We start from the raw sequence: 21268 nt of genomic DNA on the forward strand, positions 1-21268 counted from the left end.
TAAAAGCTAAGTTTAACATTTTCATTTCATGCACAGCTTCCAATGAAAGGCCTTCACAGTTGGAATGGAGTGTTTTGTCTGCTTAATTACTGTTGTTCTTCCAAACTCATCAGTCCCTGGTTTGGATGGATTTGTGTAAGACTAGGCAGTAAACACCCAATTAAGCAGGCTATGTGAATCTGCATATAGATTTTACATTAGGATTCTACAGTCATTCCAAATGATTCAGAAGCAATTACATGACTGACACATGATGAATCAATATGTATGCATGAAGCTGCCAGACATATCATGTGTATCAGTAACAAAAATGGGATATGTGCCAAGGAGTGGTATATGCAACACCACCCAGCCACAGAATAGTCAGGGATGGCTTGCATACAGCTAATTACCTGTGCATGCAGGTTAACTTTCAAGGTAGGTGCTTTTTACTTGTCTTGACTGGCACACACACAAACTGGTGGAATCTGCTCTCAGAATCTCTTATTCTCATGAATATTGTGGCTTCACGTGAATGTGTGGGCAAGTGAACAGTTCACTTGATCTGGTTGGGTTGTGCAAACCTCTCCCCTCCTCCAAACAATCCATCAAAACTCAGAAATAGAAAATGAAAGCCCTTTCTCTCAGTCCACAGTAAGAAAGGACTGCTAAAGCAGGGCTGAAGCACCTGGGCACATTCACCTCAAAGCTGTGGCTGATCTGGGGTCCCATCACAGTCCTATTAGCTCATAGTAATAGTGTTGTTCTGTCTTAAAAAACAAAAACCCTTTTGCTCTCCAGACCAATCTATTGGGGGAGAGAGCTAAGTGATGAAAGGAGAGAATCCCCTGACAGGCACACATGGTTTGTTTCAGTCAGGGTTACATTCTCTCTTACTCCACTTATTATGTTAAAAGGTTAAAGTGGAGGAGCATGAAATATTTTCATAACATCTTGTATTTTTAAGTGAGGAACATGTGCTGCACAAAATTAAAGCAGGACACCAAGAAGATTAAGTACTTAGAGAAAGGGAGGAGGTGGTGGGGGAACTGCAACCTTCGAGGAAAAGCGAGAGAATCCAGCATGAAAAACAGCCTAAGAGGAGAGCTTTGTGTTCCTGAAATGCTTATTACCATTTGAGAGAGATGATAACAGCTATGAAAACAAAACATGAATAAACGAAGCAGAGCTCATGAACAAACTGAGAAGTATCTTCCTTGATACCTAGGTAATGACAGACACACACTGCCACGTGAGTGCAGTATCAAGGAGTATTTCTTTTGAGGTGAGTAAGATGACATGGTTTCCTCACACTGCCTTTTTCCATAGCCAAGAGCAGTACAGTTACAGAACTGTCTCCTCCTGATGCCAAACTGACAGTGCCAGGAAATCCAAAGGCACCATTAGTGGACAACAGCAAAGTGCCAGTCACTGTTCAGCAAATGAAAAACCTATGTGATAAATTGCACATTATGAAATACACCCTCAAAGTGTCTGAAATCCTTTCTGAAACTAAAGCCTAGATAAACTCCTGACAACCTTTCTTACACACATACTAGGCACAAACATCCTCCCCCAAGCTGGAACAGGAAAATAAAGGCTGTTGACTGACCTGAATTTGGATGTCACGCTCAAAACAATCCTTTCACTTGCTCTGTGATGGGGTCAAGGTCAATGTCATAGAAGCACGGCCTTGTGGGCAGTCCTGGCATGGTGCTCATCTGTGGAAACAATGACATTCAGTTATACTCCTGCACCTGTAAGCAGATAATCAGTCTACCCTTGCATGTAAACCTTAGATTAAGAGAAAGGTTGGATTGTTCAACACAGGCTCGACCACAGATGTGATCTGTACCGCATTTTTTGTTTCTGTTAAAAATGTCAAACTTTTTTGATTAATTTTTAAGTATGAGTTTCTAAAAGACAAGAAAGAGAAAAAAAAAAGCCAAAAAATACAGGCTAGCCCATCAACCTAAGAACAAGTTCTATAACAAAATGAACACCCTTTGGGACTTGCTTGTTCACCAAAATATTTATCCAGAACATTTATCCATTTACATCTCCTGAAAAAAAAAATCACACAGCAAAGGGCAAAGACGTAATTGTCTGACTTTACCTGGTGATATGAACGTGTTAAACTCTCCCACAGAAAACCAGAATACAGAAGCAGAATTAATCACAACACTTACCTAATGTCAGGAGCAAATTGAAATAGTTCTACTAAACATACAGGAATTACAGCTGAATCTTAATTTAGTAGTTAGAATTAACAGGTTGAGATAGTAAGCTAAAGCAACCCAATTATCTCAAACTATGCATAATTAAGATCCTGATCTAGCATAAGACACTAGCATCTGCATACTTTTAAACATGTCAATAGTTTCATGGAATTAAATTACACAGTTAGCTACAGCTCTGCTCAGGCTATTTACGCTATTATTTGAAATTGCTTTTTTAACAGCAATTAACAGCACATGACTGACATTGAAATCTTGAAGTGCCCCACAACAGTTTAAGTCTCTTTAAACCAGAGGTTCCCCCATTTCCCAACTCCTTGCCTCAGGATTCCTCGCTTCTCCCTTGCAAAGGAGATGTCTGGAGAGCAAGTTTGGCAGAATAATGCTGGTTTTTGATCTGCTTCATTTTCTCCTGTTTCAGCCCTTAAGCCAGGAAGGGCTTTCCCATTCCCAGTGCCCCCACTGGCACAGTGTAAAGGCTGTGCCTGTGGGACAGTTTTAAAATAGAACCCATTTAGATCAACTTGGGTCGCTTTGGATTCACACCCTGAATATCACTTTGGATTCACACCCTGAATATCTCACTATATTTCCACTAATTCAAGGAACTCTAAAATCAGCATTTGGGTTTAATGACTCCTTAAAACCTTTTGATATCTTAACCTCATAAGCGGAGAAAGTGGATAATGTCCCTGCTATAATAGGCCCTATATTATTATCTAAATTGATGAAAGACCTTACAATCTCTTGAAACAAACCTGGAATTCAACTTTGCTTGACTGTTGGCTGAGAGTCTTTAAGCATTAAAACTTCTTTGCTAGATTCTGAGGAACAAACTTTTGCCAGGGCAAGTCAGCAGAGTTCATGAAAACAGGTGGTTAACCTGACCACAGGAGGTAACCTTAAAACATGGCTGTGTAGGAAAAAAAATTATACAGACGTGAGTACCAGAAACACTCCAAACACAATACCCTACACAAAGGGTCAGATTAGGGTATGTCTTCATGAGTGAGCTGAAACAGCTTGCTAGAAGAGGGAATTTTCACCCTGGAAACCCCTTGAATGATTCTGCCTTGGAGCTGGCTCTGGCACTCGTCTTACTGCAACCAACCTTGTTCAACACACTAAACTGATGTCAGTACATGTTTTTGTGGCCAGGGCTGGTTGGCTGATGAACTAAATGTGCTTACCACATGACCAGATCACCTCCAGGCCCCAGGCTGTGCCGCGGGAGCAGCCAGAGTACACTGCGGCCAGTCATCACCTCCAGCTCTCCAGCAGAGAGCTCAAAGCCAGGCAACCTCCTCCCTCCATCCTCCCTAATTCCCCAAGAAGCACAGCTCAGCTACAGTGTTTGCTCTGGCCAAAGGCAAGCCCTAACAGGATAATTGGCCTCCAAAGAGGAAAAACTTATGACCACCATCCTAGCTGCTCCAGAGTGCCAGACTTACAGGCCCCCCACGCTGTGGGTCGGACTGTGTTTCATTCCGTCAACCCCAAGTGCTGCATTCTCAGCGAGGGGGTCAGCATCTCCCTTATGCTTCAGCCTTGCTCCCAACTCTCACGTAATGACTCCATCATGGGAATACAAGCAAAATGTAAAACCTCCCCAGCACAGTCCCATTTGCTCCAGAGAGGAAATGCTGCTGCCATTTCAGAGGTTAATCCCGTGCTGGGGAGGGGGAAAGGCGCCTTGGGAGCTCAGTACTGGCGCAGCCATCATCTCACTTGAGATCTAGCTCAGACGGAAAACAATGCAACAAGCTCTCCTAGTGGCTCAGTACATTTCCTCTGTTTTTAAATATAGTTCTTCCTGATGTTTTGTTATGGTATGTAGTAGGATTAAAAGACAAAACTGTCAGTTTGTGTTGACCAAACCCTGCCTCTGACTGCATGACATCATTTATTGGCTGACATTACCCTGGCATCTTAGCTAAGTACTAAAACACCTTGCTACTATTCTTGATCCATTGGCCACAGTAGTTGGACTACTACATCATTAGGGTTGCTTAATTATTTTCTGTCTCAGATTCCTTCCAGTTTCTGAGTTAATGTTTGACAAGGAACTGCCTTAATGAAATTCATCTCACTGGGAGGGGAATGAACCAATTGCCAAAGACAACTTTCTGGTTACTTTGTGTATGGCAGTTCAACATCTGAAAGCAAACTCCCAAATTCCAAGGTGGTTTTTTTTTTTAATTTTATTTTTTTTAATTTTTCCTTTTATTTTTTTGTTGGTTTTTTTTAAGAAGAGTTTTCCTTTTTTTTTTTTTTTTTGAGGGAGGGAATTTTTTGTTGTTGGGTGGTGGTTTTTTTTAAATTTTATTTTATTTATTTTTGTTTTCTAAAAGAAATATTAAATACCGGTCCTACACATCTATTTCATATTTAGGACTTGTTTTTTTTTTTCTTTCATAGGCACATTTCTACACCAGTATAACTCTACTGTATTAACTAATGAAAAGTTACTACACTTAAAAAAATGCAAATATCAAACCAGTTTATTGCTGGTTTGGGAAATACAGCTATTCTCATATTGAAAACTGAACGAAAGGGAATAGATTCATTTGAATTAAAACCACTGCTGCATAAAATGAAGTACAAGGCAAAAAAAAAAACCTCCAGAAGAAACACTTTGGAACAAATATGTATGTGAATTACAGATTGAAAATAAACTATGTACTGTCATTTTTCCCATGGCCCAGACTTTCAAACAGGCAAAGCCATGTAGATTTATGATCATTACTCTCTGCTCTCATTATCTGTACATACAGAAGTAACCTGCAGAAGAAGCTATCCCTTTTTCATTACTCCAAGGTCAATAGGAGGAGATGGCTGCCTGGCTGAGGAGAGTACTGCTGATTATTCCCTCTGCAGCCCTCCATTTCTCTCCTTCAACCACAAAGGCAGGAAAGAAAAGAGGGCTCAGTTGGCTGCAAGGCTGCAGTGAGGCTTCACCTGACTGCCTTTCCACATGGCTGCAGGCTCAGGATCCTCTTCCCCCTCACCATTTTCCATGATGCTGAATGAAGGCATTAATAAGTGAGTTGGTCTTTATTCCACCAGGCATGATCCAGAGGGATCCCTCTCCCTTTCCTCAGTTACCAGAGCTCAGATTTTTGTGCATGAAAGGGGAAAGCCAACCACCTCCTGGCTTTAGCACTTTCTGTACACAGTGCCCAGCAGACTATCTCCACCTGTCTTCCTGAAATAACTAATTACTAAAATTACTTCAGTTTTCAAACTTGAAAAAAGCAGAATGAACAACGAAAGTGAAAACATGCTTAAAACGTAAATCACTTTATTAGCAGCTATGTACAGCATGAGAAAAACCCACCGACATTTATAGTCATGCAGCAGCTTGCTTAGCATCTCATAAAATACACATCCTCTATATATTGCCCAGAGAGCAACAAAACTCCCCACTCTGTTGCAACAACATTTGGGTTATAGATTGGTAACTATGCAACATTGCACAGCGTGGCTGTGAGACAAGAACAGGGTAAGAAGTGGACAATGACAGCCCCTTATCCACTGAAAATCACAAACTAGATTTAGATGGCTGAAATAATCAGTACTTAATTTGACCAAAACTGCTATTATCACGCTTTTCTTGGGAGAAGGAAAATATAAGGTGTAAGCTTGGTACCTTAAGGCTTAATGCAATTCATATGAACGCTTCATGCCAGGGAAAAAAAACATTCTACAAATAATTTAGGAATTAAGAGGAACTAGTTTTCTAGGAACAGACCATTTTCTCTACAAACCGTGCAACTGTCCATACATCCATGAGAGTGAATCAACTGCAGAAAGATGATGTGAAAAATACAGTGCTATTTGTTACTATGGCTCTCTGTGTTTAGAGCATCAAGTCTTACAGACAGCTTATCCTAAGGATCATTTACACTCCTAGAAATGCACAGCTGGTGGAAGATAAAATACAATTTTAGTTAAGAATGCCTGAAGGCTACTGTTATATTAGCCATTTATAAGTCCCCAGAAGTTTACTTACATGATTGAACAAACAAACCATAATGAGGTTCCTTACAAACGGAGAATGCCGGTTATTTTCAAGGAAGCCAAATGAAAGTGTTGCTCCACACCCTCTCCACAAATGCGTCCAAAGTTACTGGAAGAGTAACTAAGTTTCATTTAAATTACAGTTGTGTGTTGACTTGTGATTTGAGTTGGCCATGAGATCTAGGTAACAGTTGTAGACAGTCAAGCACCAAGACTCTGCTCACCAGGTTTGTTGCGGTCCGACGAGGAACTATGCTGCTTAGCTTCCTTTTTTTATCATACCTATATGCCTATCAGTGGTTCACATCCTGCCTTTGAAGTGTATTCATCCATATATGTATCTGTATTTTTTCATTTATCTATATGAAAAGATTCTAGCAGAACTTGAGGTTGCCTTAACAGGGTTAGCACAATGGCACAATTTGCAAAACAGATGGTCCCAAGGACCACATCCAACTCATGCTTAGTGTCTTTTTCACCTATAAGACAAGAAGTGTCTGTTTTACAGGCATAACATGGTTTCTGTTGAAGAGAGAAAGAAAATCAGAGGAATCTGTGCTTACATAAAATATGGCAAACAACTCATTAGAAAATACTGAAAAATCAAAAAATAGCTTATAGAGGAAACCTCCCTATTCTGTGGCTTATGGAGTTAACATTGTTTGACAAAAAACACAAGTAATTCACATTTTTAATTGTATCCTTTTGTTAATTAAATGAGCTGTAACAACTCACAACCGTTTCAAACTTGAAATACTGCAGAAAACAGATGTTGTTTCTCAAGAGAATCCAGCCTGCACATGACTGCGGATAACTCCTCAATAAAATCTGATGGGATGAATTGCATATCCCCACACTCCCTCAGCAAGAAACAATACAAAAGGAAACTCAAGAGATTTATAAATAGTGCTATAAACCTGTATGCATTATGGTCAGTGTGCCAGAACTTGCTGGAATCCTGAGGCGCAGCACGAAGGAGCTACGCTTCAGGGTTTCAATAACGTTTCCTAGTGTGAGTTAGAGCCCTGGAAGACAGACCCACCACCAGAAATTTGCTCAACTTCAGTGCATCTGTCAGTCTCACGGCATGCAAAGGTGAATGGAATAACTTTCTGAAGAAGTCCTTCCAGGTCTCCAGTCCTGCCTGCCCTTAGGTGCCCTTTGAGTGCCAATTGCTCCCACTGACACGTGTGGTGCCGGCCACGCACTGGCAGCTGGCACCAGGGGAACTGCAGTCCATGGAGCAGGAGAGGGAGATTAACAGTCACCTCACTGCACTGCATGGCTGCAGAGGTGTGTGCAGATCTCTTCACTGGACCCCTTATGGTCCCTGCACTCTCCAGTTCAAACTTATACTTGGAAATACTTCATGAGACTATCCAAGCAATGAGGGTCGTGGGTAGGGCTCCAGTACTCTGAATTGTGCAAACACCTCCAGTGAGCACTCACTTCATCCTCAAACTGGACTGTCCTACAGCACACAGAGGCACTCGGTGTGAAAAGGTGACAGAAAAATTAGGCAGCGTACACCAAGCATTTCCAGAATCCCCTTGAAGTTTGTTTCACAGAACTGGAAAATTCCTCCAGTCTACAGACCTCTATTACTTTAAAGGTAGCTCAGGTTTTGAATGATGGAAAAAAAAATTGTATGAAAATAACAAAAGAGAATAGTTAAGAAAACAGCATTTCTACACGCCCCCCCATCCCCAATAACTACAAGAACACCAGAAAGAAATGGCCAAAACAAAAAAATGCACAATATAGTCTTCATCTCACCCACCCACCACATATTACAGAGGGGAAAGATACCATACCAAAGCCTGAAGTGATACTCAAGTGACCTTTCACCACCTCTTAAAAGCAAACAAACCTCCAAATCTCATATTAGAAAAAGCAGCTGCATAGTGGAGGCAAGTTCGTGCTTCCTTCAAAAAATATCAACCTTTACAAACTAATAAATTCAGTTTTGGAAATGGAAATGTTTCTTAAAAAATTACTTTAATAGCTAGATAATGTTTAAGAAAATATTATCTCATTGTTTTTCATTGCCTGAAGATAACAAGGCTTTCTGAAAGCAGCTAACCAATGATCTTTAGTTACTGTTTAAATAAGGGTTTACTTTTAAGTTTTAATGAAATTTTGCCAAACCTGATGATGGCAACAGGAGTTAGGGAGAGTGAAGATCATATTTCCTTCTCAGGAAATCTTTAACAGGAAAGGATCTTGCTGTGATGTCTAAGAACAACCACAGCAAGAAAGTCAACACTTTAGAAGCTTTCAAAATGGTTAAAATAATGTTTGAAAAGATGCTGATGCTACCCTGACATATGCTGTAGTGTTGCTTGCAGTAAATGGCTCTTTTTCACTGGCATGCTGACTGATCTCAGGTGCAGAAGTCCATCTGGCATCAATTATTGTATTATAATTGCCTCTTACTTTGATATTTTACACATTCTTGGCAATTGTTTGATTTTTGTGAAAGGATTTACAACAACAAAATGTATGGACATTGCCCCTCTGCTCTCAGCATCTGGATGAAGTTACAAAAGTACTGAATATTGATTATACAATCTGAATCGGCCTTGCTGCCAGCTGCTCCAGTTAGGCAGAAGCAACTTGTACCCTGCTACATCCTCTGAAGGATTACCAGGACCCAACAAATTACTCATCTTGAATGGAGATGATCTGAACCCAAAAGTGACCTCCTGGGCACCCTAGGGAATAAACAAAACCCACACAATAGTCCACATCTATCCAGTACAGCTTTTGGAGAGATCTTTGGGTGCATATCCCAAAGGAAGCAAGGGATTTCTTAGTGAATCAGTCTGGAACCCAAATGCTGCTGTTAGTGATGTGCTGAAGGACCAAAGACCCAGAAAGGACATTTTTCTAGCTATTGAATAAAATATTTAGGAATAGATGTAATCTGTAACAGAATGAGCAATTTCCCCAATTAAGTAAAATATTTATGACTCACATATATGACTGCAGTTCCTCTTGGCACAGTTCTCTCAACTTATTTTCATCTTAGAATTTATAAAACCACACTTGAAGTAGAAGAAAATGGTCCCCGTTATAACAGCACAATGGAAACAATATGTTAAATTTTAATTGAAAAATACACCTCACTGAGGTAGCACATTAGATGGTGTTAGTTGAGTGAACTATATTCTATACAATCCACACCATGTTTCACAGAGCATTCTGCCCTACATAGGATAACTGATAAACAAAATACTACAAAAATGAAAGCTACAAAACCCAACTTAACCAAACAACCCCTCAGAAAAAAAGAAAAAAAATCATGAAGGAAATGAAGGGGGTGAGAAAAAAATGAGACTACAGATTCCAGGTGACTTGTTCCAAAACACTTCCTTCATCCCAGCCCACTCAAATCCATTTCCAGAAGTAATTGCTCGCTTGACCAAGGCCTGCATCCTGATTTTCCTTTCCCCCTTGGGCTTTAGACAAAATCCCTGGCAGAGGACTCTTGCTCACTGCCTCCTGTACAAAATCACCTCCTCATCCAGGAGAAATCCTTCCCTGCAGCTCAGTCCTGATGTCAGATGCTCCCAGGGCTGTTCCCATTCTTGAAAAGTGTCCAATATATCAGACAGTGCTGGAAATGGGCCTCTGAATGAATAAATCCGGAGGATAAAGGCACTTTTCTCAAGTGCTTTAAATAATATTTATTATTAATATTTACAGCACCTATTGTTCATGGTTACATAATTCTCCTGCTTTGTTCAGTGCTCAGGGCTCCTGGTAAAGAGGCGGTGTCCAAACTTTGCCAGCAGCTCCATTTCTGCTGAAAACAGAGCAAGTTTTGGGATATTTGGAGGGGAGAGATCTTGGGTGACCCATGTCAGCTGCCTTGTATTTGCTCAGGGACTGGGCACCCTTCCTTTCCTCTGAAACCTGTTTATTTTGTACCAAGTGTTTCTTTAGAAGTGCTGTTCTGCAAACTCTGGGAGCAAGTCGCACTTTGTGCTGCTGATCATCGCTACGACATTTTGGTTAAAATCTTCATAGCTCTGAGAAAACCTCAATTACAGCCCAGAAACTGGAGACAGTGGCAGCAGTAGATTATGTCAAGCAAATGTGTGTGCTCAACACGCAACAAACTTTAGCCTTCTCAGCATGCCATACCAGAAGAGCATGAGGAGCATAATGCAGTCATTTCATGGCAAATTACAACGTGGAAAAACCAAAAAAGATTGTATAACTGTAATGAATAAAAGCACATTAAACTGTTGCCATACTAGCTAGACCTTTTGATTACAATTAACTGGACCCACTGATACCTGAGTAAGTAAAGTTTCCTAGGAAACATCATCTCAGGCAAAGATGATGTGCTTGTTTATGTGCATATGTGTGTGTATATATTTGGGAAAAACTGCTTCTAAAGATCATAGAGGTATAGTGAAAAACTCCTTAAAATCAATTCTTTTTAACTGTTAAATTGCCCAACTGGCTTGGTCTCATAACTTGATTTAAACTAAGTGCCAGTGATGACCTTTGTGGTACCAAAGGGTATTAGATTTTTGGAAACCACCTCAAAACAACAGAAGTGGAAAAAAGTGGTAGAGGAGGTGACTATACTTTGCTGCTCCCAGCTAAGTAGACACAATCTAGTTTTCAGGACTGGGAAACAATAAAAGCTAGCATGTACCCTTCACAGGTGCAGTTCTGCTTTCTGGTCTGTAGGCATAATGGGAAGTGTCAGAAAGGAGAGCCTGGGAAACTTGTCTCCAAAGAATGCTCAAGCGTGGTAGGCACGAACATCAGTCACTATCACTGGACTGTCATCATGAACAAACCTTGACTCATGAGCATCTCTAACCTCATTAGTTCAAGTTTCTATATCTACTTTCTCAAGTCACTTGTTGTTTGGATTAACAACTTAAATTATTTGCTCTTGACAAATTAAACTTAATTAACACATGCTATTTCATGACAGACTGAAGCAAACAAGAAACAGACAAGGACAAAGAAGCACTGGATATGGCTTTCTAATCCTACACAGTTTTGCTCTCCAGACAAATTACTGTTTTGATATGCTTGGTCCATGCATTCCATTTTAGGAATGATTCCACTGAGGAATTAAAAAGCTTTTCCTTTCTATTTGTTCCTAACCCAGAAGATCAGAATGGATCCAGCTTGGATGGATACAAGGATGCCAAATTGTTAAAATGTCTACATAAATCAGATAGTCTGAGTCACAATTCCATTGCAGACCTCTGGCATTACACACTACTTGATATAGTGTGTCCTCTAGAATCATGCCAGAATGTACTACAGTTCCCTTTGACAAGGAACAAAATAGAAAAAATAAGGATCAGCACTTAGATCAGCAATTTTCCTCCTCTAGTCTATAGAACCACTATTTTAAGAAGTCTTCACAAGGCTGCTAAGAAAAGCAAGCCTTGAATAACCTATGCTAGAGCTCACACTTCTCCTGGAAAATAAAGAAACATAGAAATACTTTGAAAAAGGCTGAAAGTTACTGACTTGTGATGAACCTGAGTGTTCAGAACAGCCAGTTCCTTTGTAAGCCATCTTAACAGCACTAATAGCTGTAAGGAGAAAGGAAAAAATTCTACCCATGGATGTGGGACAACTTTCTTATGGCAGTAATGATTTTCAGAGTTTCTCTAAGAAGATACTAAAATCCTAATTTCTGTTCACTTTCTGTTAACCATGAGTTAACAAGCTGTCAAGACAGATTTAATTGTCAAAGGAAATAAAATAAAATTTTGTTAACTGATGGAGAGCACAATCTTAATCCTACAAATGTGTATATAATATTATGTATAATATTATGTGTACATAATATAATAAAGATTTATGTATTTTTTATTTATAAATATAATTCTCCTCAAAGTACTTACACATATGAATGAAATACTTCGAGTACATCTGGGAAATAAATAAAATAAGATCACAAGTTAAAATTGTTAGCTAGGAAGCAGAGAAGGTTAAATGATTTGCCAAAAGGAGTTGAGGTGCTGCCAGGATAATGGAACTTGAAATTGGTAACTGATTCTTATCTTAGTCTCATATAACTGAAATTCAAAAATAACACTGCATGCAACATCTTCTATTACATAATGAATGCTGTATCAGCATTTTTTACAGCTTTCTCAATTTCTCACAATATATTCTCTATGAACTTGCAGTAAGTCACTTCCCTAACCATGGTTTCAGCAATAAAACAAGGGATAACAATATATTCACAAAAGCAACAAATATGTTGCTAAACCATCTAATTAAAATCAGCTCTATTTGGAAACACATTTTTTCAGTCTGAAGAACAAACCAACCCCAAAACAGATGTTTTGTGGGTAGTAGTTTTCCCAAACGAAGTATATGAAAGGACAAAAAAGAAAAGGGAAGGTAATGAATTTCTGCATCCCAACACAAGTTAGCACAATGGTTTTTTTTTATTCTGACAAACATCTCATACAGCCTATGGGAACTTTCTTCCAAGCACTAGAAAAACTGTAAAACTGTCACCATCGTGGAAAGGTTTTTGTGCACCTACAGAGTAAATCCTAAAAAGACTAAAAGCAAAGAAATTGTAACACAGAAATCAAAAACCAGTTAAAATATAATCCCTTCAATGCCAAAGGGAACAAGCTAGCAGGTAAAGCCCTAAGCTTAATTTACTCTTATGGTATATCCTCTCAACTCTTCCTAATCAAAACAAGGCCAGGCTGTAATGAACTTTCATTTTTGGCAAAGAAATAATTTACAACTCCACTGCTCAGCCAAGGCATAAAAAACACAACCCGTAACACAGCCACTAATGTCCAGCCTTCCTCCTTCCCTCCTGGCAACCTCATGAACACAGATCCCCCCAGGATGGCACTCCAAACTCACCTGAAGAGCTGCAGTGCCCCAGCAGTGTGCTGCTACCCACCTGCCTGGGCACTTGCCTTGAAGAGAGGCTGCTGGTGAGCAAGAGCGCTCTCCCTTGAATGCAGCCACAGATCCTGCTGCAATCTCATCAGCAGCATCCCCTCCAGCAATGGGAATTCATGTAGTCATTCTCATTTGAAAATTGCTTGTTGTTTATTTGCAGGAAAACGCTGCTTTATCTTTGCTTCCACATTGCATTTCTCAGACTGTGAGAATAAATACTGACAGTAAAGCTATTTTAAAGTTGATTTTATTTCTGTGAGTTATCAAGAAAATTAGCTTTTTTCTTTTTTCCATAGAAAATTAAAGAGACAAAGAGCTTCACAAACTCAGAGGGAGCTTATTTGTGCTGTCACAAGCATTCCTTGATCCCATTCTGGACAGACTACCTGCAGAGCGCTTATCTTCCATGTCTACTCTCTGCATCACATCTTTTCTACAGGTGCCAAATACAATGGCATTGATGTTCTCTCCTACAGTCTGGAGCAGAGCTCTGCAGTCAGTACAGCTCATTTAGGGTCTCAGACACAAAGCAAATCTGACATACACAGTGCCATGTTTCTCTCTGGTGCATACAGAAAAGGCTTTGCTCTGCTCCCTGTGCATCACTGCATATTCCCTCTCCATTTTCCCGCTGCTTTGCTGCAACTGTGCCTGACCCTGCAGGATAGTTCAGAGCACGTGCCTGGCCACAGCTGAAACACAGGAATGAGAAAGAGTTGTCAAAGCTAGAAGAAGGAGAGGAGTCTATATCCACTTTGCTTTATTTGTTTGTGAACATCACCTTTCCATTTGATTCAGCCTAGTAAAAAAAGCTCCCGGTGCCTTGCTGCCTACAGGCACGGAGCAGCAGGGCGCTGTGCAGGCTCAGAAAGCTGTGCAGTGATCAATGGCTGCAGGAGCTGCATGCCCCAGAGCAGCCAGAAGGCAGGCAGGGAGCGTGTCCCTCCCATGGCACAGCAAACGTGCCTGTCCCAGGGGAGTCTCGTGCAAGGGCTGCTGCCAGATGCTGCACGGAGAAAAGCTGAAACTATGGAAGTTGACAAAGCAATCTCTGTCCACCTGGGAGCTGATAGATGAAGACCAACTGAATCCTTGAACACTGTGCTTAGCATTTTTTCCAAATTACTTACTTGTTCTAATTACAACCCTGTATATTGTTGATGGCTATAACCTCTCAGAAGTCCTGTTAAATTCTTGGACTCAATGGCTTTCCTGCGTTAATGACTTCCACATTTTAGTCACATGTGAGAAAGTATTTCCTTCTTTTATAGAAGAATTAATATAAATGCCTGGCAGCATCTCTTCACAGACTGAAAATATTTTTAAAGAAAAACTAGTTTCCAGGCAGTATGGAGATGGCTTCAGATAACCTTTAAATGATGTATTACACCACAGGGACACAATACAGGTATAAATACAAGTCTATGAAATTCCCTAGACTTTGGATTTACAGATACAAATTCTATATGAACATGACAACTTAAAAATTCTTGGCTTTCTCAGTACTTCAAATATTAGAAACATGGTAACATGTCAAGAGTCTTAAAACTGTTTCTGTGAAGAATGAACCAAGTAGTTTTGATTAAATGGAGAGAAAGAAAGCGGTCAAGTTGCTAAAGAATATGAACCTTTTGCTAAATTGATTCAGGGATAACAGCAGAGCTCTGATAACATCAATCAGCTCTAAACACACATTTTAAGTCAGCAAACCTATGCAAAATACTACACGTCATACAGTGTGCAAACTGATATTTAAAACCCAGTTCAGTATTTTGTTTTCAGAAGGGAATGGCCACATATTAATGTGCAGCTGCATGACAGTCTCTGTAACATTCTACTGTTCAAGATTACTGTCTAGATACTCACCCACCGATTCAAATTTGAGCTGAAAAAGGTACTTTACATGAATTTTAATTTGTGTGGGATCCAGATTATAATGCAGAAGTAACCAGGGTTATGTTTGCCTAACATATGTGATGACCTTCACAACTGAAAAGCTTCTCTTTCTTGTGAATAGGGTTGCATTGCTCCTCCAGTTACAACTTTTGAGTTTTAACAAGCCAGCTGAAGTGGCTGCAATGTCACACAAATAAGGATCTTTACTTTTTTGTGGACCTGCTGGGATTACTGGGGAAGGTGATGAAAAGCCTGGCAGACACTGAAAAAACCAGCACAGGCCAGAAAGTAATTTCTGGGAGCAGATGTTTGTTCTAAGTGCATTTACAGATGGATGCCATACAAGGGGAAGCTGGCATTTAACAGGTCCTGCACTCATCCATTTCACTGTCATTGAGGCTACTATTAAAAATATATATAAATAAAGAAGATTCAGTGAGAGAGAAGGGAAAACGATGACATATCCAGGGCACAACTCCAAATAATGCAGGAGATGGTCCGTGACGTCCTTATTACTCATTTCCTCTCTTAAGATTTTGACCCCTTGCCTACCTCATCCTGATGTTTAAGGCTGATGGTCTCTTTGCTAGTGAAAACCCCTTAAAAAGAAAACAAGAGGCAGCCCTTCACACTGCTGCTCCTTCAGAGAGGGCTGAGGCAGGCAGGGCTGGGAGCCTGGGCTCCTCCCCAAGGCAGCAGTGATTTACAGCTTCCAGAGCACAGGCTCCTACACCCAAACTGCTGCCAAGAGGGACACATCTGCAGCCTGTTGGGCCACCCCCCTGATCACCAAAGGACTGCACCAGCTTTAGGACTGACGGGGGGACAAGGACAGTGGGACTTGGAGCAGAGACAGACACTCCTGCTATCCCTCCCTTAGCTGTCATTACTGAAATACCTCGGTCACTTCTCAACACGGTTTCTGGACAACCACTTTTTTCTTTTTAGAGTGATATAAAACAAAGTGAAAATACCAGAGGCTTACCTACAAAACACTAAATACAGCAAACTGTAACCACTGTGGAGTTGATTCATAAACAAATCAGATGTTCATACACTCAGGGCATTGCCACCCCTCAGAGAGACAGGGGCTGCCACAGCTCCAGCAATATGATTTTCATTTGTAGACACACGTCTGTCAGAACCCTAAACTTCATACTGTATTAGCTTTGTGGCTGATATTATGTAGGTCTGGAAATAATCAAAGGGCAGTCAGTTGTCTTGAATTTGATAATATGTAAGAATTTTTCTTACTCAAGTGTCAAAAAATATTAACATAACTTGTACTTTATAGAGGGGAAAGATTCCAAAACCAGGCAGTGTTCCATGTACCTGCAGTGATAAGTAGAAGAATGGTTAGCTAAAATATAGACCTACAAAAAAATAAAACTCCCTTGTAAGTTTCTTTTCCATCTGGGAGAATACTGCAATTCTCCATGAAAAATGCCAGCAGCAAACTGTCATGCTGAATTTTCCTCTACAGTATGTATTTGATTCTGAATCAATCCCACAGAGAACAGCAGACAACATCAAAACAGAAGTCTTTAACTGCCCCATAAAATGAAGATTACTTTAGACCCCTAAAAATGAACTTTTATGAGTATATCCCTGGAAGATGAAACCACTAGACATTACATTGCAGTTATCTGGGATTCATCTCATATATTACTATTTTTTTTAAGCTTTACTGGAAATCATACTGAAAGGCCTACAAGAAGGCACATTTTTGGATTATCATGGCTTTTGTGTCTGGAAAACAGACTTTAGAACATTAATGAAATGGTCCATTTGGTCTAAACAATCCAAGGAAAGAAAAAAATTGCTTTCCCTTTAGAAAATGTGATTTTAAATGTTTTCCAGTTGCAGTAGTAAACATAGGCTGAGCCAACATTTCAGAGAGATTCAGTTTACCTAGGAAAAAGCACTTCTGTGCTGGAATAAAAATGCTTGCAGCCATTCTGTTTAAATTTTGAAGGTACCCCATTCCAGCATGACACGTGCATGTGTGTGGTAGGTGTCTGTGTCTATATTCACCAGATCTCCATCGTGGTCCTCCTGACTGGGGAGTAAAGCAAGTCTCCCAGTTGTGCCTATTTTGTAAAGTCCATGTAAACTACTAGGAAATGGCATTTAAATAATTTGAAGTGATTGCTGACATTTCCTTCAGAAAAAGGTGAAAGAATCTGTTCTTACTGCAGACTCTGCAGCAGCACATTTATCAGTAATATCAGGAAGTGTGGTCACTGTCTGACACAGCTTGCTCAGCTACCAGGTTTCTCGTGGCAGATGGTCTTTGTACATTCAAATTAGGATAACCTGCTGAATAAGCCAAGGGATGGGAGCTCTGGAAGACAGGCCACATTCACTAAAAGGTATTTTTAATGGAATTATATCAGTGTATCCTACCAGCAAGTTATCCTAAAAAAATTCAAAAGGGATTCAAAGTGGCAGCTCAGGAATATCAAGAACTCTCCAGCTCAGTGGAAACACAGCTGTGGGACTTGATGATCCTTATGCAACATGGGCATTTTGTGTTACTGAACAACTGGAGCTATTAGGGAACCTTATTTGCTTGTGGTCCCCATTTTTTTATGTCCACCTCTTAGGGATTTGTGGGTCGTAATGCCACTTTGGCTCTTTCTCCTGAAGGAGCCTTCTTTCTCTCTCTTCCAGAGCACAAGCATCAGGATAATTTTTATTTTATTTGATTTTTTAAAAATTTTTTTGATTGAGTGTCTGGGAGAGGGAAGAGGAGCCACTGCACTTTGGAGGCACTCATGATTTCATGTGTCTGACATTATTTTTTTCCTTTTCTACTGGCTTTGACCACTTGAATAAGTTTCAGTATTGCTCTGAGTATCTTTCTCCCTCTTACACATAATCCTTTACAGATTACATGTCTTGTTCAACAGCACAGGGAATATTTGGAACAATACATCTATTTGTATAGCTCTGCCAGACATTCTTCCTATGCTCTTCCTGTGCTGTGTTTGTAATTTTATCTGCCTTTCAAAAATTCAATTAAGGGACTGTTAATAAAAATTAATTTAATTAGCCCTCTGACAATACAGAACAGCACCACATAGATGACATATTGCCAGTTCATGATGGTGCAATGAGAAGGAAGGAGCAGAGTACCAGTAAGTCTCCTGCATCCCTCAAAATACTGAGGAAGGGTGCTCTAAAGTGGCTTGTTAGAAAGGATGTTATGTGGTACAGAATGCAAAACAGCTGCTGCTTTCTATGAGGCATGAGGGAAGCTAAAAATAAAACAAGCACAAAGGTAAAATGGATGAATCCTGGATGCCTTCTCCTTATTCCTAATGAAAATAGTTCTCAGCATTTTTTTGAGAAACAAGGGTGTAAAATATACAGAGGAGGGTTAAGAAAGGCTATGGATGAAAACACCCAAAGGATGATCCAAATAATAAATAAGCAAGCAAATAAATAAATACATCTGCAACATCACAGAAATAATTCTCAAAATGTCCAAATTGTTCTATTTTCCAGTAAAGATGCAAAATTCCTAAAATGCATTATACTGTGGATTGATACAACTTTTGTACTTGATTTTATTCCAGCACACATCCAATATACTGGGGTGGGGAAAAGAGATGAAAGGAGGAGGAAGGATGAAAGATACCCTTCACAGATAAGAGTATCTGGAAGGGAGCCACTGTGAAGGATAAATAAATAAGGATAAACTTATTTGCCAATCAAAATGAACGTGAGCATACACAGAGGAATTTTATCCCCATGAGTACTTATCAGTTGCTTCTTACTGTAGTCAAAGCATACAGATTCTTGACAATGTAACCTACTTGTGAACGTTTCTGAAATTTGGACTTGATTTCTGCTGAATATGCAAATCCAGAAGTGGAAGCATCCTTAATTGCATACTGCAACTAAAAGTGTGTAGTGTGCAGGTAGGTAGGTGTGCCCATATGTGTGGGTAGGTGTTCCCACTATTCTGAATGCTTGTGAATGGAAAGTTTTCTTGTCAAAAGGAAGCTATTTAAAAATAATGGTATTGCTGTTTTTATTCAAAAATTTCTGTTAAGTTTTTCCATCTTGTTCACAAAAGCCTTCAGTTCATGATTTGAATTTATATGAGACTTTTACTTTGTTTCTTTCTTTTTGAAACCAGCTATCCCAAAGCAAAATGATGAGTGACAGGCTGAATTGACAGGGTTGACTAGGTTGAAATGCTCCCACCATTCCTGGCCTGCTGCACCAGTAGTTCAGAGCACATTAGTCATAATATGTGCTGCAGAGTCCATGCATGCCCCACCTCTGGGTTCCAGCACTATTAATTGAATTTGGGGATGCAGCCAAACAGCTTAAAACTTTCCCTTTCATATACAATGAAGTACTTTGTCTTGTTAGGACAGGAACCTTGGGTGAGCTTGCTCAGGCGCTCTGCAGAGAAATAGCACAGGGAACAGCGCGTGGGCTGAGTTTGCCCCAGCCTGCCTTCCTGACACTTACAGCAGGACTGCTTCAGCAGCCACATTTCCCTTTATGGTAGGGCCTTCCAGAGCATCCAACTGCAGAAATGTAACCTGTCTGTGAGGCAGGGCTGTGTCAAACACGGCCTTGCAGGGAAGTTGATCCACCCCTCTGGCACTTGTCCTCTCAAGTGATGAAAACAACTTTATTTTAGAGTCCAATGAAAAACAATAAATTTTGACACTTCCATTCCACTCTTCATACGGTCTATACAAAAAAGAGGAAATTAATATGGAATATAAATGTGCCAAATCAATTACAGTTGATCATGCACATCAGACAAGCACCTTTCAGCATCACCTGCCTCGTGGATTGTCAGTCAGCCATGTTTCTGCTTAGCTTGAGAAGAGGACTGTGCCCAGCACAGCAGCCAATCACAGCTAACTCAAGGGATGTAAACAAGGAAGAAACTGTGCTTTGAGCTACTGCTCTTAAAATGCTTCAGAGCAAAAGAACTACAAATTTGGGGTTGAGGAGTGAAGGGGACAGAAAATCTCAGAACTGGGTAATAATGCATTTAAGCACAGTCCAGTACAGTTATGTTGTAAGAAACCAGCTAACCTTCTTTCAAGTATCACAGGACCTCAGGATTCATTAAATCAATTAATAATATGATACTTCATGCTAGTTCATCAGGTGCTATAAGTAGCACACTGTGTTCTACCACAGCTCCTTTCCCACTTCACCGCAGACCAGAACTGATTATCAACATTTTTGTCATTTGGGTTAAAAACAGGATTATATCAAATCGTAACCTAATATTACACTGACTAAAAGTTATGGACACCAGTAACTACAAAAAAAATTATAGAATCACTACAAGCAAAGAAATTGTTACTAAAACAACTAAAGCATTTATTTTACAGCTGCTTTTTCCCTGATCCACTTTGGGTGTAAATGGGTAATTTCATCTGAGTTCTAGTCACACAGTTGCAGCTTGTTGTTTTACTGTGGGTAACCAGCAATAAATTTATATGATCAAACCCACTGAGACACAACGGAGATAATTTTGATCATGATGAAGGAAAACACCTAACACAAATTTTATAGCTTTCAATAATCCTGTGTGCTTCACAGACCAGTCATATGAAACTAATAACTGATGATGAAACTTTTTATTACAGAAAATCCTTGCCAAAGTGAAGGAAGATCTACTAATTTAGGAAACAATCACAGGGGAAAACCCTCCCCTAAAAGCATATTACACCTGAGACTGAAAATAAATGGACTTCATAGCATGATGTGAAAGTCAAAAAACCCATTCAGCAGACAGAAGGAGTGAGTTGCCTTCTCAGCAGCACAGGTAGCATTCCCCAAAACCAGAGGGAAGGCTTGTCCCTGGCTGTATGCTGGTCCAGAACTGCCCTCCTCCCTGCTTGTTCATTGTACCCATGCTGACAACACCCAGCTCAGCATAACTAAAGGTGGCAAAGCACACCCACAGTACCTTTGGAAGCAAAAGCTAGTTATATATGTGTGTATGTGTATATATATGTATATATATGTAGATGAACATGCCATTGAGGCAGAGGGTATTCAATAGGCCCTGCTCATGGCCATCCTACCAACTTTGGAACCACAGGCAATCCTCCCCATGCCTGCTGTGCCATCCATTGTACCACCACAGATCTCCATTCTGCACTGCACAGCATGCCATGGGCTCCTCCCACTCCACAGTCTAGTAAAGCACTGCCTCCAATGCT

General features: G+C 40.1%; 1 protein-coding gene across 3 annotated transcripts in view; it reads right to left on the minus strand.

Moving 5' to 3' along the window:
• Positions 1 to 21268, minus strand: part of MTHFD1L (methylenetetrahydrofolate dehydrogenase (NADP+ dependent) 1 like) — a 145619-nt gene that overhangs the window by 4923 nt on the left and 119428 nt on the right. For all 3 annotated transcript variants that reach the window (XM_031060824.1, XM_031060825.1, XM_031060826.1), the window contains one exon: positions 1592 to 1700. In XM_031060824.1, the coding sequence (XP_030916684.1) occupies positions 1611 to 1700 (90 nt within the window). In that variant the 3' untranslated portion in view covers positions 1592 to 1610. The remainder of the gene's footprint in view (positions 1 to 1591; positions 1701 to 21268) is intronic.

This window comes from Geospiza fortis, unplaced genomic scaffold, assembly GCF_000277835.1.
Source record: "Geospiza fortis unplaced genomic scaffold, GeoFor_1.0 scaffold217, whole genome shotgun sequence".
Classification (NCBI taxonomy): domain Eukaryota; kingdom Metazoa; phylum Chordata; class Aves; order Passeriformes; family Thraupidae; genus Geospiza; species Geospiza fortis.